General features: G+C 41.0%; 1 protein-coding gene across 1 annotated transcript in view; it reads right to left on the bottom strand.

The window, feature by feature from the left end:
* SNX25 (sorting nexin 25) overlaps positions 1–23,967 on the bottom strand; it is a 100,393-nt gene that overhangs the window by 12,774 nt on the left and 63,652 nt on the right. The window contains exons 7-12 of the mRNA XM_080928367.1: positions 14,162–14,343; positions 10,016–10,147; positions 8,224–8,496; positions 6,692–6,853; positions 2,541–2,672; positions 653–793 (exon numbers count right to left, since the gene is read on the bottom strand). Coding sequence (XP_080784493.1) covers positions 653–793; positions 2,541–2,672; positions 6,692–6,853; positions 8,224–8,496; positions 10,016–10,147; positions 14,162–14,343 — 1,022 coding nt within the window. The remainder of the gene's footprint in view (positions 1–652; positions 794–2,540; positions 2,673–6,691; positions 6,854–8,223; positions 8,497–10,015; positions 10,148–14,161; positions 14,344–23,967) is intronic.

Raw genomic sequence — 23,967 nt, 5'->3', positions numbered from 1 at the left:
AGCTGACCTAGATTGGTGGCCCCCAAAACTTTTTGACTAAAACACACAACAGAAAATACATGTTAGTTTACAAACCATGATGATCATTTATAATATCTACATTTACATATCATATATGTAAATAAAAGCAATACAATTCTCATTATTACTAACAGCAACAGAATCATTGAAGAGTTTTTTGTGAACCACAGTCTTCTACTTGCTATGTAGCATTTATTCCCTTAATCCTCCCAAGCAGGAAATGGTAGATCTAGGATGCTGACTGAGCTCTCTGGCTGGGTATTCTCAGCCACTCCACTCAGCTGACAACAGAGACTATTCCTGTCTTACTGCTTTGACACACAGCCATTAAAGGGTTACAGCAAGCAGCTTCAAATCTACTGGCCCCAGATGGCACCTGGTCTCTTACATCTTTGGGGTTCTCCAGCAATTTATTATGAAGATCAGACAACCATCTGTCCTGAGTAGACTAGATTGCTTGATCTATGAGTCATTTCCAAATGCCGGGCTGAAATGCTTTTGCACCAGCATCAGAAGCAGGCAGAAAGAGCAATCCATTTTCCTTTCTGAATAGCTTGTGCTCTTAAATCTCTTCATGCTCAGACAGTCTGCAGCCCTGTGTTCACGAGTCTGTTTTCATGAGTATTCATACCTCACTAAGTTTCCGATGTAAATTCTGAAACTCACTGAGCCTTCTTGGGACGGTCCAGTTCTTAGTTTGAACTCCTCCAACTTCTTGTAGATTTACCCTGACAAAATAACAAGGCATTTGCTCACCGTTCTCTTCTGTCACCTGGAAAAAACAAAACAAAAGAACCCGGAAACCTAAGTCATGATTAGCAAATGCCTCCGCAAATTTTTAGCATCCCTGTCAACACAGTTTTCCTCTCTGCTATGTCCTACGTGGTGTGCTCAATGAACCCTGGGACTCTAAGTTTGATGGCTCTCACTCTGGCAATTAGATCGTGCTATATGACACCATAGATCTTAAAATAAGGGAGATTATCTAAGGTCTAAATCAGAAGAGTCCATGAGAGGCAGACAGAAAACGGAGTCAAAAAGATTAGAAGTCCAAGAAGGAAACCAGCAAGAGACCACAGGCTTGCAACAAAGAACCCCTGAACCCTGACAATAACTTGAATAAGCCTGAAAGTGAGTAAATGCTTGGGGTTTGTTTTCCCTCAGGATTCAGACACCCTGGCCTGGGACACAATGAGCAGAACTGTTGCTGTGACAGTGGTTCTTTACTGACACAACACACACACACACACACACACACACACACACATACACACACACACACACACACACACACACACACACACACACACACGAGGGGGTGGTTATACTAATTTAAGCCTGAATTAATATCATAACTTAAAGAAGGCTCAAAAAGAAAAGCAAAGAGACACTAAACAGAACGTGTACTGAGTGAGGCAGGATTACTATTCTACTATGTAGGTTGGAAGTGGAGGCCCAGCCAAAACAGCACAAATCTAGTAAGTTGGCCAGGCAGGATCATCTGGCATGATGTCAGCACTTATCCCTGTGACCCTTTTCTACAGCCCTCATCTTTACAGTAATGGAGGTACCACAACCACCTCCGGTGTTAAGGACTGGTCACTGGAGTCAAGGGCTTTGTGTGGAAAGTGCTTCCCTGGTGAGTCTGCCTAGGGAAGCTTTTAACATGCAGATAGAGCTTGGAGGTCGAGCACTGAATCCACTGCTTCTCAGTCTAGGTTAAAGGGAGTGCTTGCAAATACCCTGGGGCACCAGAGGAGCCCTCACACGCAGAGGCTACCCAGCAGTACTCTAAGAACTTTTGTGTTTGCCGCATCTAGAGGTGAACAGCATTTTGGGTTTTAGCCAGCAGGCAGGAGAGACGGAGAAGCAGAGATAAACCGCTTGAAGGAACAATGGGAAGAAACGTTTGTCAGGCTCGGCCCAACCTAGCTATTTGTGTCAAGTATGGTGGACATGACTTGTTTCTTCCCACTCCACCTGAGGCAGAGGAGGAGGAACAAAGGCAGTAACCACGCAGTAAATGCATATGAATTCTTTCCTCCTAAGGGAAGTTATTTTATAGTCAAATTAAAGGGGGTAGAGCAGGGAAAGAGAAATATAGTTGGGGTGAAAATGATCAAAGCACATCACATGCTTGTATGAAAATACCAAAATGAGATTCATTACTCAGTTAACATACACTGAAAAAACAAATAGGTAAGAGGGTTTTGAAAGCATATCACTCAAACCTCTCGAAGAACCAAATAACAGGAGAAAAAGGATTTATTATTAAAGACCTTATAGCTGAGATCTATGTGAACGAAATGGAACAATAGAAGATGCTTACAGTTTTCATGTCGTACCATCTCTAACTTTATGGAAATGTGGAAATCCTGACAGATGAGATCCATACCATGAAGGGGTGGGCAATCCCCACTCACGCACGTGCAGACCAGAGTGCAATAGAGGGGGGGGGGGGGGACAGGGTGCACTTGTGGGTCTGCAGCCCTAACTCGCAGGGAGAGCAGCAGTGATACCTCTGCACTGGTGATGGATGCTTTCCACAGGCCCAGGTTCTCACACCACCAGTCAGTCCGCGCCATGTGCAGCTGAAGCTCTGCGCATTCTTTCTCTATCAGAAGTATCTCATCCTTCAACTTGGAAACAATCTACCATAAGAAAAACAACCTGGGAGTTATGAGAACAGTTCAAAGATTATGCAAGTCGCAGAGTAGAAGCATGCAAAATCAACACACAAAACGGCTGTGCTTCTGTGGACTAATGAGGAATGATTCAAAACAGGAACAGCTTCACTTAAAATAGCACCTGAAAGAGTAAACTTCTCAGGTGTTAGCAAGGAAATGAAAGAGTCCTATAATGAAAACTATAAAACAGCAATAAAAGAATGATTTAAAATGACAAATATTTGCAAAGAGACCCGGAAGGCTTGATATTGTGGCAATGACAGCAACATGACCCAGTGCAGTCCATACATGTAATGCAATGACTATCAAATTTGCAGTGCAAACATATCCATCCCTAAGTTCATATGGGATCTCAAGAAAGCCCCCAACCCAAAGAATCTTAAAAAATAAGAACAAAGTTGGAGGACTCACACTTCCTGAGTTCCAAACTTCCAAAACCACAGCACTTAAAGCTGTTGGGAGTAAGGCGCAAAGACCAATCAGTAGAGTCGGCAGCCATGGATAAAAACTCAACCATGCAGTCATGTGAAAGGACAAGAGACTTCCCACATATAACAGAAAGCTGGATACCCCATGCAAGAGAATGGTGCTGGACCCCAAGATTAAATAAGAATGGCTCAGAGACAAAAGCACAAAAGCTACAAAATAAAACCAGAGAGGTTGGAGGAGGGCAGCACAATGCCAGATTAGCTGCAATTGCTTGTGGACACCAAAGGCACAGGCAACCAAAGAACAGAAAAAAGGTACTTCTCTTTATTTTATTTTAAAAATTCTATCGAAACAGTGAAGAGTTCAAGCACAGAATGGGAGGGAATACTACATATAACACATTCAATGCTACAACATATGTTATATGCTTTAGCGGTCAGAACATAAAGAGAACTTTTGAAGTTCAACACTAGACAACCTATTTTAAGAATGGGGAACAGAACTGCATACATGTTTTCAAACAGACTATATAAATGACAGCTACTAGGCACATAAAAACATGGTGGGCAGTACTAATACATCAGGAAATGCAAGTCAAAAGTACTAGGGTGAGGACTATTAAAACTAGAAGAGGAGAGACAAAAAATGAAGGGTAGAGACAGGAACCCTTCTGTGCTGTAAAATGGCACAAGCACTGGTGAACGGTGTGGCTGCTGCTCTGAAAATGAGAAGTAGCCAGCAGGAGCCTGCAGTCGTACTGTGGGTATGTATCAGGGGAACCAGGTCGGGACTGAGGCAGTATTTGCACACCAGTGCTCACGGCAGCAGGGTCTACAGCAGCCAAGCGGTAAAAGGATGAATGGGCAAACAATGCACAGATTACATCTTAAAGGCTTTGCTCCCACTCTCCTTGGATGTCACGTCTCTTTCAGAAGACATGCCACGGGCTTATATAAGCGTGCTTACATACAGACAGCAGCTTCCTTTCCTGCTGCAGAAGGCTATGGGGAGCACAATATCCAAGGGAGAATGGTGCCGATGGGAGCACCGTGTCCATGGGAAACACCATCTCTATGCCTCTGTCCTGGATAGGCTGTGAGTTTATTTTCATAGAACAATATATGTGAGTCTTGTAGGCAGGGGCAGCCTGTTACAATGACTTTGTATATACATGAAGTCCAGAAGTTGATGTCAGGTGTTTTTTTTTTTTTTTCAATTGCTTTTCAACAAAGGGAAAGGGGCTTTCACAGAACCTGGAGCTCACCCGTCCATTTGGGGTCGACTGTCTGGCCTAAGTGCCCCGTGGATACACCTACTGCAATTCTAGTACTGTGGGTTACAGATATACATCACCATGTTTAGCCTTCTACATGGGGATTGGAATTTGAACTTAGGTTTTCATACTTAGGCAGCAGACACTTTACTGACTAAGCCATCTTGCCAGGTCAATGTTTTGCTGGCTTTTCACAGTGATTAGCAGAGAACCATGACTTTACTCTTAGCTTCTACAGAACTCTTCTTGGTTAAGGACTTACTCCCAGTAGCAGCCTACAGTTTGCTTCAGACTGGAATTTCTCTAGAGAAATGCAGTAAAACAGGGGCTAACTTTACATGCCTCAGGTAATGATACCGTTGGCAAATAGATCTGAAAGATGAAGCATTAAGCCAAGTCTCAAGTGAGGACTGTACTTACATGCACAGGAAAAGTTGATTCATGTTTAACTCAGAAAAACAAAACAAAACAAAACATCCTGGGAAGAGTTTTCTGGGTGTCATCCAAACATGGACGATTTGAGGCCGACAAGGCTCCTCATGGAGCACAATTGTCAGGAAAAGAAGGCTCCCTGCACAGCCCAGGTGCAATCTGATTAACAGGAAATGTGGTCGGTCCTCCCTGGATCAGAGACTAGTGTATAAATTAAATTACTAATCACTGAAGCCTCAATCACATGAGACTCCCTTCATGTAATTACAGCTCAGAATGAATGGACACAAGTGTTCTGGGAGAACATGTCACACTGCGGATACAGACCACTGTGCCAACTGCTGTATCATGCCAACGATGCCAGGGAAGACTACAGGTCTCTCCATGTCCCACACACTAACTGGGGATGGCTCCATGTTGAAGAAAACTACTAATCTACTTCTTATTATGACTCTGGAAACCTAGGATTTGTTTCCTTCCTTTGGTGCCACTGAGGGTGATCAAAGCCATTTCCAAACTTCTTTTTCTCTCTTATATTAGCTTGGTTTTCTTACAATATTATTTCCGAAATATTCTCCTACTATAAAATTATTTAAATATTCATGAGAAAAGTATTAACATATCATCAAAAATGAAAATCCAACGTGAGTCCTTCAAATTGTTTTACTCAAAGCAGCTTTTATCAACGCATCAACACATTCAGGGAAGAGGACACCCATGTAGAACAAATCACACCTATATTTTAAAAACATTTTGAACGCCAGGGGTACATTAAAAAAAGGCAAAAAACCAGTACAAATTTGTAAACTGCTCTTTAAAAAAGTGTGTGTGTGTGTGTGTGTGTGTGTGTGTGTGTGTGTGTAACAGGTCAGCATCAGCCGTCCATTTGGGGAACAGGTCTCTTACAGAACATACCCGTGGCTGCTCCTGCCTCCTACAGGCAGGTCACAGCGTGCCTGGCTTTTTTATATAGGTGCCGAGAATCCAAACTCAGGCTCTCACACTTGTATAGCAAGTACTTTACCCTACAGGGCCTCTCTTGCCCCAATGTCTACATTAAAAAAAAAAAAAAAGAAAGAAACAGACATTTATTTTGATGTATGTGAGTGTTTTGCCTGCACACACATCTGTGTACCACATGTATACAGTGCCCACAAACATCAGAGAGGGCATCAAATCCTCCATGCCTGAGGTAATAGCTGCCATGAGAGTTCTGGGAACCAAACCTGATCCTCTGCATCAGCAACAAGTATTCTTTCCCATGAGGTCATTCCACTAGCCCCCAATTTGCTTATACTGCCCTTTTAAGTTAGTTCTTTAAGTACCTATTTTTTTATATAACATGTATGAGCGTTTGCCTGCATGTGCGTTTGTGCACTGTGCGTGTGCCTGGTGTCTACAGAAAAAAGACGGAGGTGTCACAAAATCTGGAACTAGAGCTGTAGATAGTTGTGAGCCACTCTATGGGTCCTAGTAACTGAACCCAGGTCTTCTGTAAGAGCAACAAATGCTATTCACTGCCGAACCATCTCTCCAGTCATTGAGTACTGCAGAGAAACAGCAACAGTGGCTTTTCCTTACCTAGCAAAGGGAAGAATCAAATCATTGGGAACCAGAATTGCAGTAAGAGGAAAATAGCTAACGGCTGCAGATCTCAATCCTGTTTGCTTTTAGCAAAGCATTTGTTTTCATTATTCCATGGTGTTCTCTAAGTTACTGAAGCACAAATTAACAATGGAACTTGCTCCCGCTTAAAATTCCTAAGAAAGCTGACATTTCTCAGCACAAACTGAAAACTACTATTTATCAAAGACACTTTCAGAGACAACCTTGAAAGCAAGACAGTTACCTTTTTATCAGGTTTTGGTGCATTTTGAATAGAACTTAGAGCTTGCCTTTTATATTCAAGTTTCTCACTTAGCTCTCGAAGTTTGATTACAGCAAAGCTGGCTGGATCATTGACCCCACTGGTGCCTTCTACAGCTTCCTCCCCAGCCTCACCTCCTGAACCCTGGAAGAGAAACAGGAAGCCAGCATGTCTTAGAAGAACCAAAAGTCACTAGTCACCCATTGTATAACCCAGTCCCTAGATCCCTGGGAAGAGAACACTGCAGAAGAACCTTCGGAAGGAGAAGATTCAGATGATTTGGAACCAAAGTAACAGGAGATGAGATGCATGAAAAGAAAAGCAGAGGAGGGGCCCCCATGGATCGACTCCCAAATGGTCAGACCAAGGGAACTGTGGGCAAGGGAAGCACGGGAAGTGTCACCCCGTGCACTGGAATGTCCTCTCTGCTCATCTAAACAAAACAGACATCACCTCCCAGTCTTCCAACAGCACTATGCAGTACTTTAAAATAAATGTCTACATTCAACAAACTCATACCATTTTTGTGGACTTTTAATTTTGTTTTGCTTTTGTTTTGCACATATGTTTGTGTTATTGGTCTTCTGCCTGTTTGTTTTGATTTGTGTGTGTGTTTGTGTATGTGTGTGTGTGTGTGTGTGTGTGTGTGTGTGTATGGCACACATGCATGTTTGTTTCTCTTGCTTTTTTTTGTTTTTGGTTGTTTTGGGGGATGGGGGATCAGTGTAGAGAGACACCAAGATCATAAAATTAAAGTTGTATGTGGAGAGGTTGGAAGAATCTGGGAGAAGTTGGGGGATGGAGGGAGAAACATGATAAAAAAATAATTAGAAAATGTTTGAATTTGTACTACTAAAAGATTTCAGTGTCACTTTGCTCAGCACTGCTCCTGAAAATGCATCATGCAAACCAGCAGACAGTTTACAGGTAACTAGCCTTTGCAATGTAATTTGGGGAAGCCTTGGCTATCTGTCAACAGATTAGTCAGTTTCCATGTGTGGATATGGCAGGGACCTGCTTGGGACTTCTCTTCTGGTCTTTTCTCCTTAACTTTCCCCCACATTGGTTTTTATGATTTTTAATTAATTGCAGCAAAGAGCAAATTAAATTGTTTCAGGGGAAAAAATGAAAGTATTGTTAATTCCAGAAAAACAAGCTGTTTTTCTTTTCAGGACACTCTTCCTTATTACAAGTAGCTATCTACACCATGACAGAATCTGACTCCTTGTCCTCACTCAGTTAGCAATGGCACACGAGTGAGGATGTGACAGTCAATCATACTTCTTCTAGGCACACTGTGTGCGGCCAGGTGGGTACATTGCTGGGGTCAGCTGCTGCTGCTGGGGGGTGACTCTCTCCCTTTGCTCATAGGAACTAAACCAAATTCTATCACACAGAGACATTTTCCCTACATTTCAAAGCTTTCTTCCCTTAACCTACTGTCAGGCATTTGGTCATTACAACAAGCAAAGTAACCGAGGCAGAAAAGTGGACGTGAAGGGAAACCAACTCACCAGCTCATCCTTCTCCGAGGCCAGCTGGGTGTCAGGCTTCTCCTCCTCGTCATGTATGAGCTTCTCATACAGGTCGCTGACAATGAAGGAGGGGTAATACCTGTCCCTCAGCACCTCGTACACATCTCCTTGGATTTTACTGAACACCTCGATACCTTTGTTTCCCACGAGACACTGCTGGATTTCCTTGTAAAGTGACTTTTCCACAGAAATGTCCTTGCTTTCCACAAAGAAATTCTGATACATTTCACTCACTAATTGTGGAATTTCATTCTGAAAAGACAGGAAGGTGACAAGAGTAAAAGGTAAGAAACATAGTCTATGGGAGAATGATTTCACACTGCATTCCCTGCACATTAAAACCAGAAGAACAGTGTCCATATGTCCCCTGGAACTGTAAACCCAGGTTCAGCCTTCTATATTCATATTCAGGGTCCAGGGAAATAGCAGACCTGGAAATAAAACTACCACTTCTTTCAAATGGATACTTATACCGAGTAGTTAATAATTGCACAGTGCTATAGAATGAGAGGTCCCAAAACCTTGAAAATAAAAATGCCCAATTCCCTGGGAAGTACACTTGGCTCCACAGAAGGAGCCTCTGACAAGAAGCCTTCAGCCAGGTGACCCTCCTGACTTAGGGAGGGTCACCTCCTGGACACCTTGATGGAGGAGATAACAAGGCCAGAACTGTCCAGGTTTCCAACACTTTTTAAGGTCTCACTGATTATAATGGAACTACCTTACCAGAAGATTCCCCTAGCTCTGCATAAAAGGGGCCTACAAGCCCCTCTGGTCATTGCTCCTGCATGCTGGTAGTTTCTGCAGAATAAATTCTCTTTGCTTTTGCATACTATTTGAGTCTGGGGTCTTCTGCCAGAAATATTTGTATCCTAATAAAGAAAGTAAGTTAAGAATAAGACTGGCTCTTCTTATACAACAGATCCCTCAGCTTCACAGAGATATGACTTATAAACTCCTACTGACTTTTATCTGACATAATAATGTGAAGTACTCACCTTACTAACAGGAAAAGAAATTCTCACCATGGAAAGAAGCCAATAGCTATATCAGGTACTTAATTTGGTTTTCTATTCTAGCATCATTCATATGCAAATGAAATTAAATACTCTTTGCACATATGTTAGTGAATCACTCAAATGCTATATGTGAATATTATATATGTGTTATAAATGTGAGTTAGTCATATTTACCTGTACAAAGCATGTACAGACAGTCTTTAATTCTAAAGCATGCACTGAGAACTTAAACTGCACTGCATAATCTACTGGGTTCTTTGCTGTAAGAGGCATTGGAGGCCGTAAATCTTAATGGTCCTTTATTCAGTCATATTTTACATGAAATAAAGAAAAACCCTTCAGTAGAACACATATGTCACAAATAGAAGGATAAAAAGCATAAAGATTACAGATGGCACTGAAACACACAAGATGACAGAGCAGGTTGACGAGGCTGAGGTGACAGTGATGATGACAATCTTTTAAAGAAACCTAGATGGGTTCATATTTTATTAGTTCAGTAAAATAATAAAATCCAGTCTTCTGGTACATTTGTAAATATTTCTCCTTGACTGTTCAGTCGAAAGCATCTTCTATAAAAATACAGTCCAATTTCATTTGCCATAATGGGCTGAGATGTTATAATATTACAATGTAAGATGCTTCTTTCCTATATACTTATCCTAAGGCGTCATGGAGAAGGCAGTACACTGCCTAGCATGCAAGCTTCTATTAGCTGATTATTAATATTCCTTAAAGCACAAGTACACTACCTTGTTAGCATTCTTCAGGTGTTCCACAGACTCCCAAAAGCCAACCAGAGCCCGCCTGTCCATCCGTTCCATGTATGTTCCAAAGCGCTCTCGGTAGAAAGGATTGGTCATAATATCTTCAAACTGAAGAATCTATTAAAAGAATATAAGAGTGTGCGGTAGTCAGGGAGATAATGGAGCCCATAGGTACTCTTAGGAGGTGTGGCGTTGTTGAAATAAGTGTGTCACTGAGTTCTCAAATGCTCGATCCAGGCCTAGTATCACTCTCTTTCTGTTGCCTGCCAACCTGGATGTAGAGCTCTTCGCTAGCTCTCCAGCACCATGTCTGCCTGTGTACTTCAATGAAGATATTGGACTAAACCACTGAACAGTAAGCCAGCCCCAATTAAATGTTTCCTTATAAAAGCTGCCATGGTCATGGTGTCTCTTCATAGCAATAGAGATCAGAAGACAGAAAGATTTTCTAAAAGTATAATTTCAAATACCAGTCTGCTTTTAATTTACATAAACTAACTTCTACATTCAGGGAGAAGTGCAATTTCAGGTCATACACAATGTAATGTAATATACCTCATAAGATGAAATATCTATCATGTTCATAATTTATAGTTGCAGATTATTGAATATTCAAATGCATATACTAAAAATAATTAAACATTATTAAGCAATCTTAAACATCTAGTCATTCAACAAAGATTTATTTGACATCTACTTGCGATCAGGATACAGATAACAATCCTTGTCCTAATATGATGATCTATCCTGTTAAAAGCAATAGTTACTGATAAACAACTGAAGAGAAGTGTATAAAAGACCAAAGGTCTAGAGTCTTAATGGTTTATCATTTATGCTCCCTATCACATTTTATATAGCTGAGGAAAACCATAAATAGATTTATATCCCAATTCTTTGTTTATAGTACCACAGTCACAGATGAATCGTATGTAATTTTTGTTTTATTATGTTTTAATTTGCTCCTAAAATCCCACTATATACATTGCCAAATCAGACACTGCCGACTGAGACACAGCGGGGCAGCCATGAACAGGAATGGCTGTGATGCTGTAATAAGAGGAAGCAATGACCCTCATTGGCTGAGGAGCCACTTAGGAGACCTTACTTGGAAGGCATTTAACACCATACCCTAAGTCTAAATCAGTATAAACACAAAGCTTAATAGGTGGAATGAAAACACAATTAGAACTTTTATCTTGAAGTTCTTAAAAATTAGCATGATGGCAATTTGCAAATATTCTAAAATATCACCACTAACAAATTTCTAAAAATCACATGCAAAAAGTCAATACACATTCAACTCTTTTTCGACCAGCCCTTGTTTTGTCTGGAATGTAGGCAGAAAGGAGGATATTTTTAAAAGCAATTTCTGGAAGCTAATGAAATAAAATTATTTACTGAATTTTCAAAATGAAAATTTGAACCAGTTTCCCATAAAAGAAGTTAGTCAGCACAGATATTGCAGACCATTTGAACTGAGGTAGTTCAGTAATTCTGGGATAGACTAACACCTGTTTTTTCTATGTGTAAAGCCTACCAGGGAAGCAAGGTGAGATAAAAATCCCAACTCTACATTCTCCAAGAAAGGAATTCATAACAACTTCAGCTGCAGAAGACAAGTCAACACCTATCCCAACAACAGAAGGAACCACAGAACCACTTTTTCTTTACTCAGTCAGAGTCCTATACTACAGTCAGTAGTGTTCACTTTGGTTCATCCTTGGATGAAATGAACTGAAGTGCAAGCCTGAGGAAACAGGTACTGTTGGCACTGATGTGTAAGCTTCATATAGTTTAATGTTCTCTACCCCCTTTATTTTTTCTGACCTCTTTAGTCTTTCCAGTGGAGATCATTTGTGTGTGCTGAGAGGGGGAAAAGGAGTGGGGCCAGATCCTTGATCAGAACAAGACAAAGATCTCTTTGTTTTCACATGGCAAGAAAACCTTTCAATCTGGTGAGCTACTCTATCACTAGGCCTCAGTTGCTTTGGATCTGCAGAATAAAGAGGCTGCCCCTCCTTCATGGAGATTCACAACAGCCATCACACACAAATCACAGCAAGAAACAAAAACTGAGCAGGAGATTGAATCAGGAGTTTTTGAGAAAACAGATATCAGTATATAAAAAGATATTGTGTTAATGTGTTAAACTAAGCTTCAGAGGTTGCTTTCTAGGTAAGTAAGTAAGAACGAAAACATTAGCCATGTGTTAGGAGTTCTGTTAGAACTGGTGCTCAGTGGTGGAGCACGTGCTTTGTGGGGAGCACCACTGACTCTGAACCTTACGAATGCAGATATGATGGTGTGTATCTGTCCTAAGAGTTGGCTCAGCAGTTCCACAGATACTAACACACTGTGTTCTCAGTGTACTTAACAGTAATCAATTTTCTTTATGGTTTCCTTTTTGACTAAAGCCTTAGATATGTTACTTCTATTTCCAAACATCTGAAATTTTTCTAGATATTTTTCTATTATTCATTTCTAATTTTAATTCTATTGTGGTCAGATGAAACTGTCTGTTTTAATTCTTTTAGATTCAGGGAGAATAACTCTATCATTCAATAATATAATTCTTTTTGGTAGTTACCTAGTGTATGCTGGAGAGAAAAAGCACACTGCTGTTTTGAGTGACTCCCCTGGAAATATCTTTCCCTTTCTCCATTTAGAAAGAAAGAATTTAAAATGTGGCACGCTTTGGACTGTCTCCTTGTAGTCACCATAAGACATCCTGCACAGAAATCACATTCCCATGATTTTGCTGCACTATAACCCGTAACACTAGAGAGCCATCAGGTTCCTCTCTAGAGACACATGTTGTATCTCTACCAAGTTGCTTACATTTTTATTTTATAATAAAATGGGATTCTTTGCAAATAGGAATTTTATCCTATTCCTTATTCTAGTCCAATAACAGAGACACGGTGACCCACCAATGGGTGTCTCTTGGTGAGTGACCTGAGATACCAAAAGGACACAGATGAACTCCTTCTCCGTGATAAATGTTGGTATAAATCAAGAGGACAAAAACTGAGGGCGGAAGGCAAAATTCACCTGCCAAGTGTATCCTCTCCAACACTCACCTAAAGCTTTGACTTTACATGATAAAACAGAACAATCAGACCTGTTGACAGTCACACAGACTATACTGTGGGCATCCTGCTTTCAAACAGGGGTTCTGTGAGCTGCAGTAGGGCCACTTGTGTAAGATGCTATAAAACTCTGTGACACCAACCTCCCTAAGTCTGGAACAGAGAGAAAGGTAAAAGCTTTTCCTAGAAAAGGGAGGTAGGGGATGAACAGGTATGAACCTGACTAGACAGATGGTTAGGGACACTGAGCGTCAGAGGAAGGAGAAGTTAGAGGTTGCTGCCAGGAATAAACCATAGTAATGTTTTCTTTGTGGTCAATATCTGACAAAAGAAGGATTTGGCATTTGCTGTGAAGCACTGCACCTCAAGCTCCTTGGGACACATTGCAACAGTGTTTCCTCCATCCAAACTTGTTCCAGGCCTTAGAAGACAAGCATCATCTTTGCACTTAGAACAGCTGCTAAGATGGAGCTAGAAAGTATCCCTGTGCTCTGGCAGGCTTCAATCTCTGCAGCAGGTGGTACAAGATGCCATAAAGGCGGGCACTGCCATGTTATGTCAGGGAGCACTGAAGTCTGTAAGTCAAGCACACTCGAGACCTATCTAGTTCTGCCACATCCTACCTGCATGGCTTTGGCAAGATACTAAATCTGCTACTTCATTATTTAAAAATCGGGAAGACTGCTCATAGCTAAGTGAAATGGTCTCTACTTCCTAGGAGGTAATTTTGACCTGGTTGATAATGGGTGACTTTGATAGAGGCCCTATAAACAGAACATTTCTCTTGAAGTGGGGTGAGTAGAGAGAAGGGGTAAAACAGGCACGTGCACACATATACACGTGCACCCACCTATCATCCACTACCATTTACACAGTTCAAGCACACCCAGTCACATGGCTTTTTACTCATGAAACCCACAGCATGAGCCTGTAGCAATGGGACATGTCTCAAATGCTAGAGTGGTACAGGAAAATGCATGTGCTCACACTGTATAAATAATAAACTGGTATGTCCAAATAAGAAGCTACAGGGTCTGTCTACCTTTTGGCTCTGAGGCCCTTCCCCTTCATCAGAGACCCCATCCTCTTGCTGGTCATAGGCAGGACCTCCCAGGATTCGGATTCTCTTCTCACACTGCTTCTTTGCCACAGTCAGCTGGTTAATGTACCTTTTCATGTTCCTGGCCCTCAAGAGATCAGTTTTCATGGCTGCTGATTCCTTACCTTGAATAAGAGGAATAGAAGGCAGTCAGGAGACAAGAAACGTAACAGTCTGAGCCAGGCCAGTGTCTAATGTGCTGCTTTTTAATTTATTTGTACTTAATTTTAGTTTTGAGGTAGAGTTTCACTATGAAGCCCTGGCCAGCCTGAAACTTGCTTTGGAGAACACACTGGCACACAGATCCACCTGCCTCCGCCCCCTGAGTACTGTGATTAAAGGCCTGCATTACCACACCAGGCTTTGATGTGCTGTATTTTAAACAACAGACGAGAATTCAATAGAAACATGTACAGGTTTACAAATACAAAACCTAACCATTTATAAATCTTACTCAAGTATAAAATATTTATGAAACCTCTCTCTATACACACACACACACACACACACACACACACACACACACACACACACATTGAGAAACTGACCTGTGAACATATAAATATGTAATATTGGTATGTGATATTCATGCATCTTTATTATAGGCATATATTGAATATTTATTGTGTATCTAACAAGCACTAATTTGATATTTGAGACTTAAGACCAGATGTTTCACTTCATTAAACATTTTAGAGTCTAGCAAGGAAAAGAATCAAACACAGTATCAACAATTAAAAGTATAATATGTGTCTTTCAGGTCCAGAGAGGGGGCCAGGTCTCCGCCATCAGGACTCAGGATCTGCCCACAGAAGGTTGAGCTCCCAGAACAGCCTCACAAGTGTTCTTCCACCAGAGCCCACAGACAGCCTAACACACAAGTCCACCGGCTATTCAGGGGGGAAACGACAGGAATTCTCGGAGGACAGGGAACTTGGTGCTCTCTGAAAAATGGTCCATACTGGCCCAAAGAGAGAGCTGGTTCTCCCCCATCACAACCTGCAGGCAGACAGCTGAGCTCCCAGAACAGCCTCACAAAAGCTCTCACACCCAAGCCCACAGAGACAGAACAGAGTCCCTGCCATTAGAACTCACTGTCTGCCTGCAAAGAGCCAAACACCCAGGAGCAATCTCCCTCCTCAGGCCATGGACCCTCAGACCCTCAGACCCACAGGAGAGACAAGCACCAGTTAGAGACAACAAGATCACCTATAATCACAGACAATAAGATGGCAATAGAAAAGGACAAGAACCCAAGCAATGGAAACCAAGAAAACCTGGCAACATTAGAACCCAGTTCTCCCACCACAGTAAGAACTGGATTTGCCAACACACCAGAAAAACAAGATTTAGACTTAAAATCATACCTCATGATTATGATGGAGATCTTTGAGAAGCACATGAACAACTACCATAAACAATTATAGGAGAAATCACTCAAAGAACGACAAAGAAACAAAATCAAACAGGTGAATGAATTGAAAATGGAAACAGAAACAATAAAGAAAACACAAAAAAAGACAACCCTGAAGATAGAAAACCTAAGAAAAAAAACAGGAGTCATAGAAGCAAGCATCACCAGTAGACTACAAGAGATGGAAGAGAAAATTTCAGAGGCAGAAGACAACATAGAAAACATAGACAAAACAGTCAGAGAAGATGAAAAAAATCAAAAAGCTCCTAATCCAAAATGTCCAAGGAGACCCAGGACACAAAGACCAAACCTAAAAATAATAGGTGTAGAAAAGGGCGAAGACTCCCAACTAAGAGGCACAGTAAATATCTTCAACAAAATTATAGAGGAAAATTTCCCTACCCTTAAGAACAAGATGGTCATGAACATACAAGAAGCCGACAAAACTCCAAATAGTTTGGACCAGAAAAGAAATTCTTCCTGACACATAATAGTCAAAACACCAAATGTTCAAAACAAAGAATACTAAAAGGAGCAAGAGAAAAAGGACAAGTAACACATAAAGGCAGATCAATCAGAATCACACCAGACTTCTCAACAGAGACTGTAAAAGCTAGAAGATCCTGGACAGATGTCATACAGACCCTAAGAGAACACAAATGCCAGCCCAGGTTACTATATTCAGAAAAACTCACAATTACCATAGATGGAGAGACCAAGATATTCCAGGACAAAAGCAAATTTACACAATATCTTTCCACAAATTCAGCCCTACAAAGGATAATAGATAAAAAACTCCAACACAAGGAGGGAAACTACACCCTAGGAAAAGCAAAAAAATAATCATGAAAGAAAACTAAAAGGAAAAAACCACACAAACATAATTCTACTTCTAACAACAAAAATAACAGGAAACAACAATCACTATTCCTTTATATCTCTTTGCGTCAATGGACTCAATTCCCCAATAAAAAGACATAGACTATCAGATTGGATATGTAAACAGGATCCAGAATTTTTTTACATACAGGAAACTCATCTCAGAGACAAAGACAGACACTACCCCAGAGCAAAAGGCTGGGAAAAAAACCTTCTAAGCAAATGAGCCCAAGAAATAAGCTGGAGTAGTCATTCTAATATCGAATAAAATAGATTTTCAACCAAAAGTTACCAAAAAAAAAAAAAAAAAAAAAAAAAAAAAAAAAAAAAAAAAAGATAAGAAAGGACACTTTACTCATCACAAGAAAAATTTATCAGGAGAACTCTCAATCCTGAACATCTATGCTCCAAATAAAAGGGCGCCCACATTCATAACAGGAACCCTACTGAAGCTCGACGTATATATTGCACCACACACAATAATAGTGGGAGACTTCAACATCCCACTCTCATCAATGGACAGATCATGGAAGCAGAAACTAAACAGAGACACAGCGAAACTAGCAGAGGTTATGAACCAAATGAAATTAACAGACATCTACAGAACATTTCATCCTAAAAAAAAGAGAATATTACCTTCTTCTCAGCACCTCATGGCACCTTGTCCAAAATTGACCATATAGTCAGTCACAAAACAGGCCTCAATAGATATGAAAAGATTGAAAGACTCCCATGCATCCTATTAAATCACCATGGATAACAACAAAGATAATAAAAAGCCCACATACATATGGAAGCTGAAAAATGCCCTACTCAATGATAACATGGTCAAGAAAAAAATAAAGAAAGAATTAAAGATTTTTTAGAATTTAATGAAAATGAAAGCACAACACACCCAAACTTATGGGATGCAATGAAAGCAGTACTTAGAAGAAAACTCACAACTCTGAGTGCCTCCAAAAAGAAACTGGAGAGAACATACACTAGCAACTTGACAGCACAGCTGAAAGCTCTAGAGCAAAAAGAAGCAGATACACCCAAGAGGAGTAGATGGCAGGAAATAACCAAACTCAGAGCAGAAATTAACCAAATAGAAACAAAAAGAACTATACAAGGAATTAACAAAACCAGGTGCTGATTCATTGAAAAAAATCAACAAGATCGATAAACCCTTAGCCAGACTAACTAGAGGGTACAGAGAGAGTATCCAAAATAACAGAATCAGAAATAAAAGGGGAGACATAACAACAGAAGCTGAGGAAATTTAAAAAAAAATTATTTGATCCTACTACAAAAGTTTATACTCAACAAAACTTGAAAATCTAGAAGAAATAGACTAAATCCTAGACAGACACCAGATACCAAACTTAAATCAGGATCAGATAAACCATCTACATACTCCCATAACTCCTAAAGATACAGAAGCAATCATCAAAAGCCTCACAAGCAAAAAAAAAAAAAAAAAAAAAAAAAAGCCCAGGACCGGTAAATTTAGTACAAAATTCTATCAGACCTTCATAGAAGACCTAATACCAAAACTCTCCAAACTATTCCACAACATAGAAACAGAAGGAACACTACCCAACTCATTCTTTGAAGCCCGAATTACACTCATATCTAAACCACATAAAGACCCTACAAAGAAAAAGAACTTCAGGCCAATTTCCCTCATGAACATTGATGCAAAAATACTCAAAAAAAAAAAAAAAAAAAAAAAAGATCTTGCAAACCGAATACAAGAACACATCACAACAATCATCCACCATGATTATGTAGGCTTCATCCCAGAGATGCAAGGATGGTTCAATATATGAAAATCCATCAACATGTGAAAATCCATCAACATAATCCACCATGTAAACAAACTCAAAGAAAAAAAACCACATGATCCTCTCACTAGATGCTGAGAAAGCATTTGACAAAATTCAACACCCCTTCATGTTAAAAGTCTTGGAAAGAACAGGAACCCAAGGCTGATACCTAAACATAGTAAAAGCAATATACAGCAAACCAGTAGCCAACATCAAACTAAATGGTGAGAAACTTGAAGCAATCCCGCTAAACTCAGGGACTAGACAAGGCTGCCCACTCTCCCCTACCTACTCATTATAGTATATAGATATCCTGGCCAGAGCAATTAGACAACAAAAGGAAGTCAAAGGGATACAAATTGGAAAGAAAGAAGTCGAAATATCACTATTTGCAGATGACATGATAGTATACTTAAGTGACTCCAAAAATTCCACCAGAGAACTTCTACAGCTGATAAACAACTTCAGCAAAGTGGCTGGTTATAAAATTAACTCAAACAAATCAGAAGCATTTCTCTACTCAAAGGAAAAACATGCTGAGAAAGAAATTAGGGAACAGATACCCTTCACAATAGTCATAAACAATATGAAATACCTTGGTGTGACCCTAACTAAGCAAGTGAAAGATCTGTATGACAAGAAGTCTTTGGTTCAGTGAGGGCATGTTTCCCAATATAGGGGAAGCCAAGGCATGAGATAGAGAGAGGGTGATTGGAAGCAGGTGCACCTTCGTGAAGACAAGTAGAGGGGGAGGGGGATGGGAGTGGGGTGGGCCAAGGGGATAACATTTCAAATGTAAATACAGAAGAGTATCTTAAAAAAAGAAAAAAAAGGAACAAGGGCATCCCGAGTTTTGCAGGCAAATGGATAAAACTAGAAAATATCATCCTTAGTGAGGTAACTCAGACCCAAGTCTGTCCCTTTTCAAATACACTACATATCTTGAATAAATAAAACCTTATAAAGTTTTTTTTAAAAAAAAACATAATGTGGGCATAAAGAAAATTATAGATACCCTAAGATGCTTTGACAAGGGTCTAGTCTAGGCTTTCTTAAAGACACGAATTGTGCAAACATGTATAGAATGTGGCAGACAGAAGGTCTAGCAAGTCTAGACATAAGAATGCTGGGCTAGGAAGAGAACAGAGCTCCAAGACCCTGCACAGCAGATACAAATGGAACCCATATCCAAACCTGAAGTAGGCAAGAGCCAAAAGACAATGGGAAAAGCCCTGTTCTTCAATTCAAAAGTACCCCAAAGCTTTTAATGGGCTTTAAGAAGTTTGCTGTCCTATTTTGGGTTTCTTCTGTTGTGATTAAATACCTGGATAAAAAGCAATTTGGAGAGGAAAGGGTTTATTTCATTTTACATTTTCACATCATTTTTAAGCCATAACCTTTCCTTTCTTGTTCATCCTCAAGATCGTTACATGAATATTATTACCACAATATAAAAATACTAAAAACTTTAAAATTTCAGTCTTTATAAGTTCAAATATTTATAAAGTACATCTATTTAAAATATTGAAAACTTTATAAATAATCTAAAAGATCTCTAAAATTATAAAATTCCTCTAAAATATCCAGTCTCTCTTTAAATGATGAAACTGTTTTAAAACAGTTCAAAGTCTCTCAACTGTGTGTACCTGTAAATCAAAATATAAGTTAAGTATGTTCTTACTCTAGGAGGGAAGAAATGAGGCACTAGACCGCTACATAAAGCAAAACCAAAGCTCAACAGCATAAAAAACTCAGTGCTTCCTGGGTGGTGGTGATGCCTGCCTTTAGTCCTAGACTCATAGCACAGGAGGTGGATCTCTGTTAGTGTGAGCTCAGTCTGGTGTCTACAGATAGAGGTCCAGGACAGCCAAGGCTACATAGAGAATCCCTGTCTCAAACAGCAACAGATTTAAAGGAAGGAAGGGAGGGCGGGAGGAGGGAAATTGAGTGATTAACCCTCTCACAGTCCTCCCAGCTCTAAGGGCTGGACAGCTAGCTCCGCCTCTCGGTAGCTCCGCCTCTCGGGCTAACCATCCATACCACACACTGCTTGTCATTTTGGCTCAGGGTAGCGCCAGTCCACGGCTGCTGCTGTCTTGGTGGTCATCCCATGGACACCAGCATCTCCAAAATGCTGAGGTCTGCTATATCTGGGCTGCACTTTCACTAATAGCCTCTCCTAGAGTTCTCTTCAGGGAGTCTGACTCTGCCCACAGTGCAAAGCCTGAACTTTTCTTCATGACCCTTTCAGTTCTGGGCCTTCTACTGCAACCAAGACTGCGCCTTCACCAATGACCTCTCCTGGCCTCTCTCTCCAGGGACTCCAGCCCTGCTTCATAGTGCCAAGTCTCAGCTCTTCTCTATGATGCCTTCAAAACCAGTACCACTTAGGAACCTTTGACACATCACCAAACACCGCTAGTTTGGTTGCTAGGGAGCATAAAAGGCAGTCTCCATGCCCTCTGGACTGGCCTCTTCTTAATCACAGCTGATTCTTCAGCCCAGTTTACTGGTGCTGATTGTCTCAGAAAAGCAAAGGTTCCACTTTAGTGGTTCCTGATTCCAACGGTGTCTCTAAGGGACTCTCAAGCTCTCCTCTGAGGCTTCCCCACAAGGTCTCTGTCATCACGCCGCTCTCAGCATTGTCTTCTGAGCACTCAGAGACTTTTCTAGTCTAAAGATCCACAAGTCCTTCTGCAATCCTCCAAAAGAATGCAGGTCAGGTCTGTTCCCTCTGGCTGCAGGCAGAAAGGGTTTATGGCACTAATGACTCTCAGGTCAGAGCAAAAACCAAGCTGAGGCCATGGCGGAGTGCTGCGTCCCAGCTTGACTAGCCTGCTTCCTTGTAGTGCTCAGGACCGCCAGCACTGGATGGCACTGCCAATAGTGGGCGGGGCACTCCTATGTCAGTCATCCATCAAGGAAGTACACACACGTTTGCCCACAGGCCGATCTGCTTGGGGTATTACGTCAATTGAGGTCTCCTCTTCCAAAACCACTCTGTGTCAGGCTGACATACATAAGCCAGGATATAGGCCACAGATGAGTTTAATGTTATCAGATTACATATGAAGCAGTGTTAAACAAGAGAAAAGATCAGATAGTGAAAGACGGCTGGCTTGCAGGAAAGTTCCCAGACTGCCATGTTAGCACTGAACTAGGAGGGGATGAGGGCCTGCCGTGCCTTCGTGATACTACAGAGGACTTTAGGATTTGAAGATTACAGCGCCAGTGGACACAGAAACACCAAAGGGCAAATTATTTGGAATTTAAAACAATAACAGAGGAATTAAATAAGGCTTCTACAACTTTGCTAAAATCACAAATGGAAAAAGTGGGGTCAATTACTGGATCAAGAACATTAGAGAAAGACTGGATTTGTGGCAGATTACAAATTCAATTTTGGATATTCACCAAAAATAGCCCTATTATTTTCCATCTCACATACTCCTTTTGCAATGCCATTCCCAGCAATGTCCCTATGGAAAACAAGGCATGTGTCTCTCTTCTTAGAATAGAGCAGGCTTACAGTCATGGTTGGAATGGCTCTATGACTTCAAAGGTAGATTACTAAGGGTAGCTGACCTGGAGTTTTGTGATACTGCATGCCATCCACCCGCCCCAAAGACATCCATACTTTGGGGATCTGAATGATCACTCCATGGAAACATCTATCACAGATGGGAGCCTGGACTCCCACAGATTTTGGCTTGACTGAGACTCTGACACACATTCAGTACCAACTTGGCACCTCATGAGTCCACCATCTTGAATGTGAATTACAACTGATGCCACATTATGCAGAAGAGAGAAATTTCTCCCAGAGCCTGCCCCAACACAGGCTTACAAGCAAGAGAAAGCAATGTGACTTAGGACAACTTGGTGTGTGTGTGTGTGTGTGTGTGTGTGTGTGTGTGTGTGTGTGTGTGTGTGTGTGTGTGTGTGTGTTGGGGGGGGGGAGAGAGTCATTTTGACAGTGGAAACCTGGATTGAGAATGTGGTCTCATTAGATTGCCCTGAGGACAAGTCTGTGTGTTGCATTTTCCTGATTGATATGGGAGGTTCCAGCTCCCTGTAGTGGGTGCCACCCCTGGGCTTGTGGTTCTGGTTCTGTAAGAGAGCATGCTAACAATCTTGAGGAGCCAGCCAGTAAGAAGCATTCCTCCATGGTCCCAACTTCAGGTCCTGTCTCCTGGTTCCTACTCTGACTTCCCTTCATGCTGGACTACAAATGTAACTAAAATAAATCCTTTCTTCCCCAAGATATTTTTGGTCATGGTGTTTTATCACAGTGACAGAACCTGTAAGTCAGGGTAGCAGATCATAACTAGAACACTCAAGCTGGCTCAGTGGTGAAAGCACTTGCTGTACAAACAGACCGCTGCATTGTGGATCCCTGCTTCTCCAGAGCTGGACTTCTAGAGGAAGCACCAGTATTCATTCAACCACGTTTGACACAGCTCACTCACCAATGCAGGAAATACTTGAGGAGTCTAGAACAGAGGTGACCCGATTTTAAAACATAAAATTAACCCCATGGTATGACAACTATACTTGTACAAGTTAGAACATACACTGGAAATGAATAATAATAATGCATTTGGTTAGGGTCTATGTTTGATTTCTCCCAAAGTGCAGTCTAAGTAAGGTTTCTGTACATCTTCCCTGGAGACCTTCAACTTCCTTTGAGCCCCGGCACCAAGGTAGGGCGAACACATCAGCATTTAAAAGCCAGGCACAGCATCATAAACCACACTTACTTTCAGGAGAGAAGCAGCTTCCAAGCACCTACAGTCACAGGTAGAGCTCAGTTCTACAGGTGCCCATACATGTCATGGATGTAGCTGTCTTCCCATATGTGAGCTGAGGAGCTATTATCATCTGATTTCAAAAATGGTTTCCAAACTTGTCCTATGTTGGATAATAGTAGCACTAACTAGCGCACTAATCAGAGCTAGTTAACTCAAAAATTTTCAGAAGAGAAAAATATTTTACAACTCCCTCTTTGTGAACAGATAAAGTTAGTGTAGCTTGCTTCAAATTAGTCTAGTACATACCAGATGCTTTGTGGGTGTATCTAAATAAACATACACTTGTAAATGCTAATATTTCACAAAATGTTCACTTTTAAATACACACACACAGTAGGAGAGAGAGAAAGAGAGACACAGAGAGAGAGAGAGAGAGAGAGAAACTGGCCCATTAGCAACTTCTCTTGTTAGAGGGTTTGAGACATGAACATATTGACTTGGGATTTAGCCTTAGGTTCAGGATGACTTCCTAGGAAAAATTCAGAAGAGTTTCGCAGCAGCTAATTGTCACAAACTCTGAATATTAAAGCTGCCGAGAACTCAAAAATATTTGCTTTCCTCTTCAACTTGAAGCTGCTATGTTCCTCTTGAATAAAGAGCAAACAGGGTTACTGTATCAAACCTACCACCTAAGATGTCAGAGTTTCAAGTGTCACTTCACTACAGTGGCAATTATACTTCCGGAAGAAGTAGAAACAACACGAGGCCAACAGCAAAGCCACAAACTGCACAGCAGAGGTAGCAGAGCCATGAACTGGTGCAGGCTCATCCTAAGGTGCCTGAAGCTGCCATTTCCTCCCCTGAAAGCCCCATATACGGAAGCTGGGAGAGCTT

Source organism: Micromys minutus (assembly GCF_963924665.1).
Source record: "Micromys minutus genome assembly, chromosome: 14".
In the NCBI taxonomy this organism is placed as follows: Eukaryota; Metazoa; Chordata; class Mammalia; order Rodentia; family Muridae; genus Micromys; species Micromys minutus.
The sequence above is the reverse complement of the archived record's forward strand: the minus strand, read 5'-3'. Positions and strand labels throughout refer to the sequence as shown.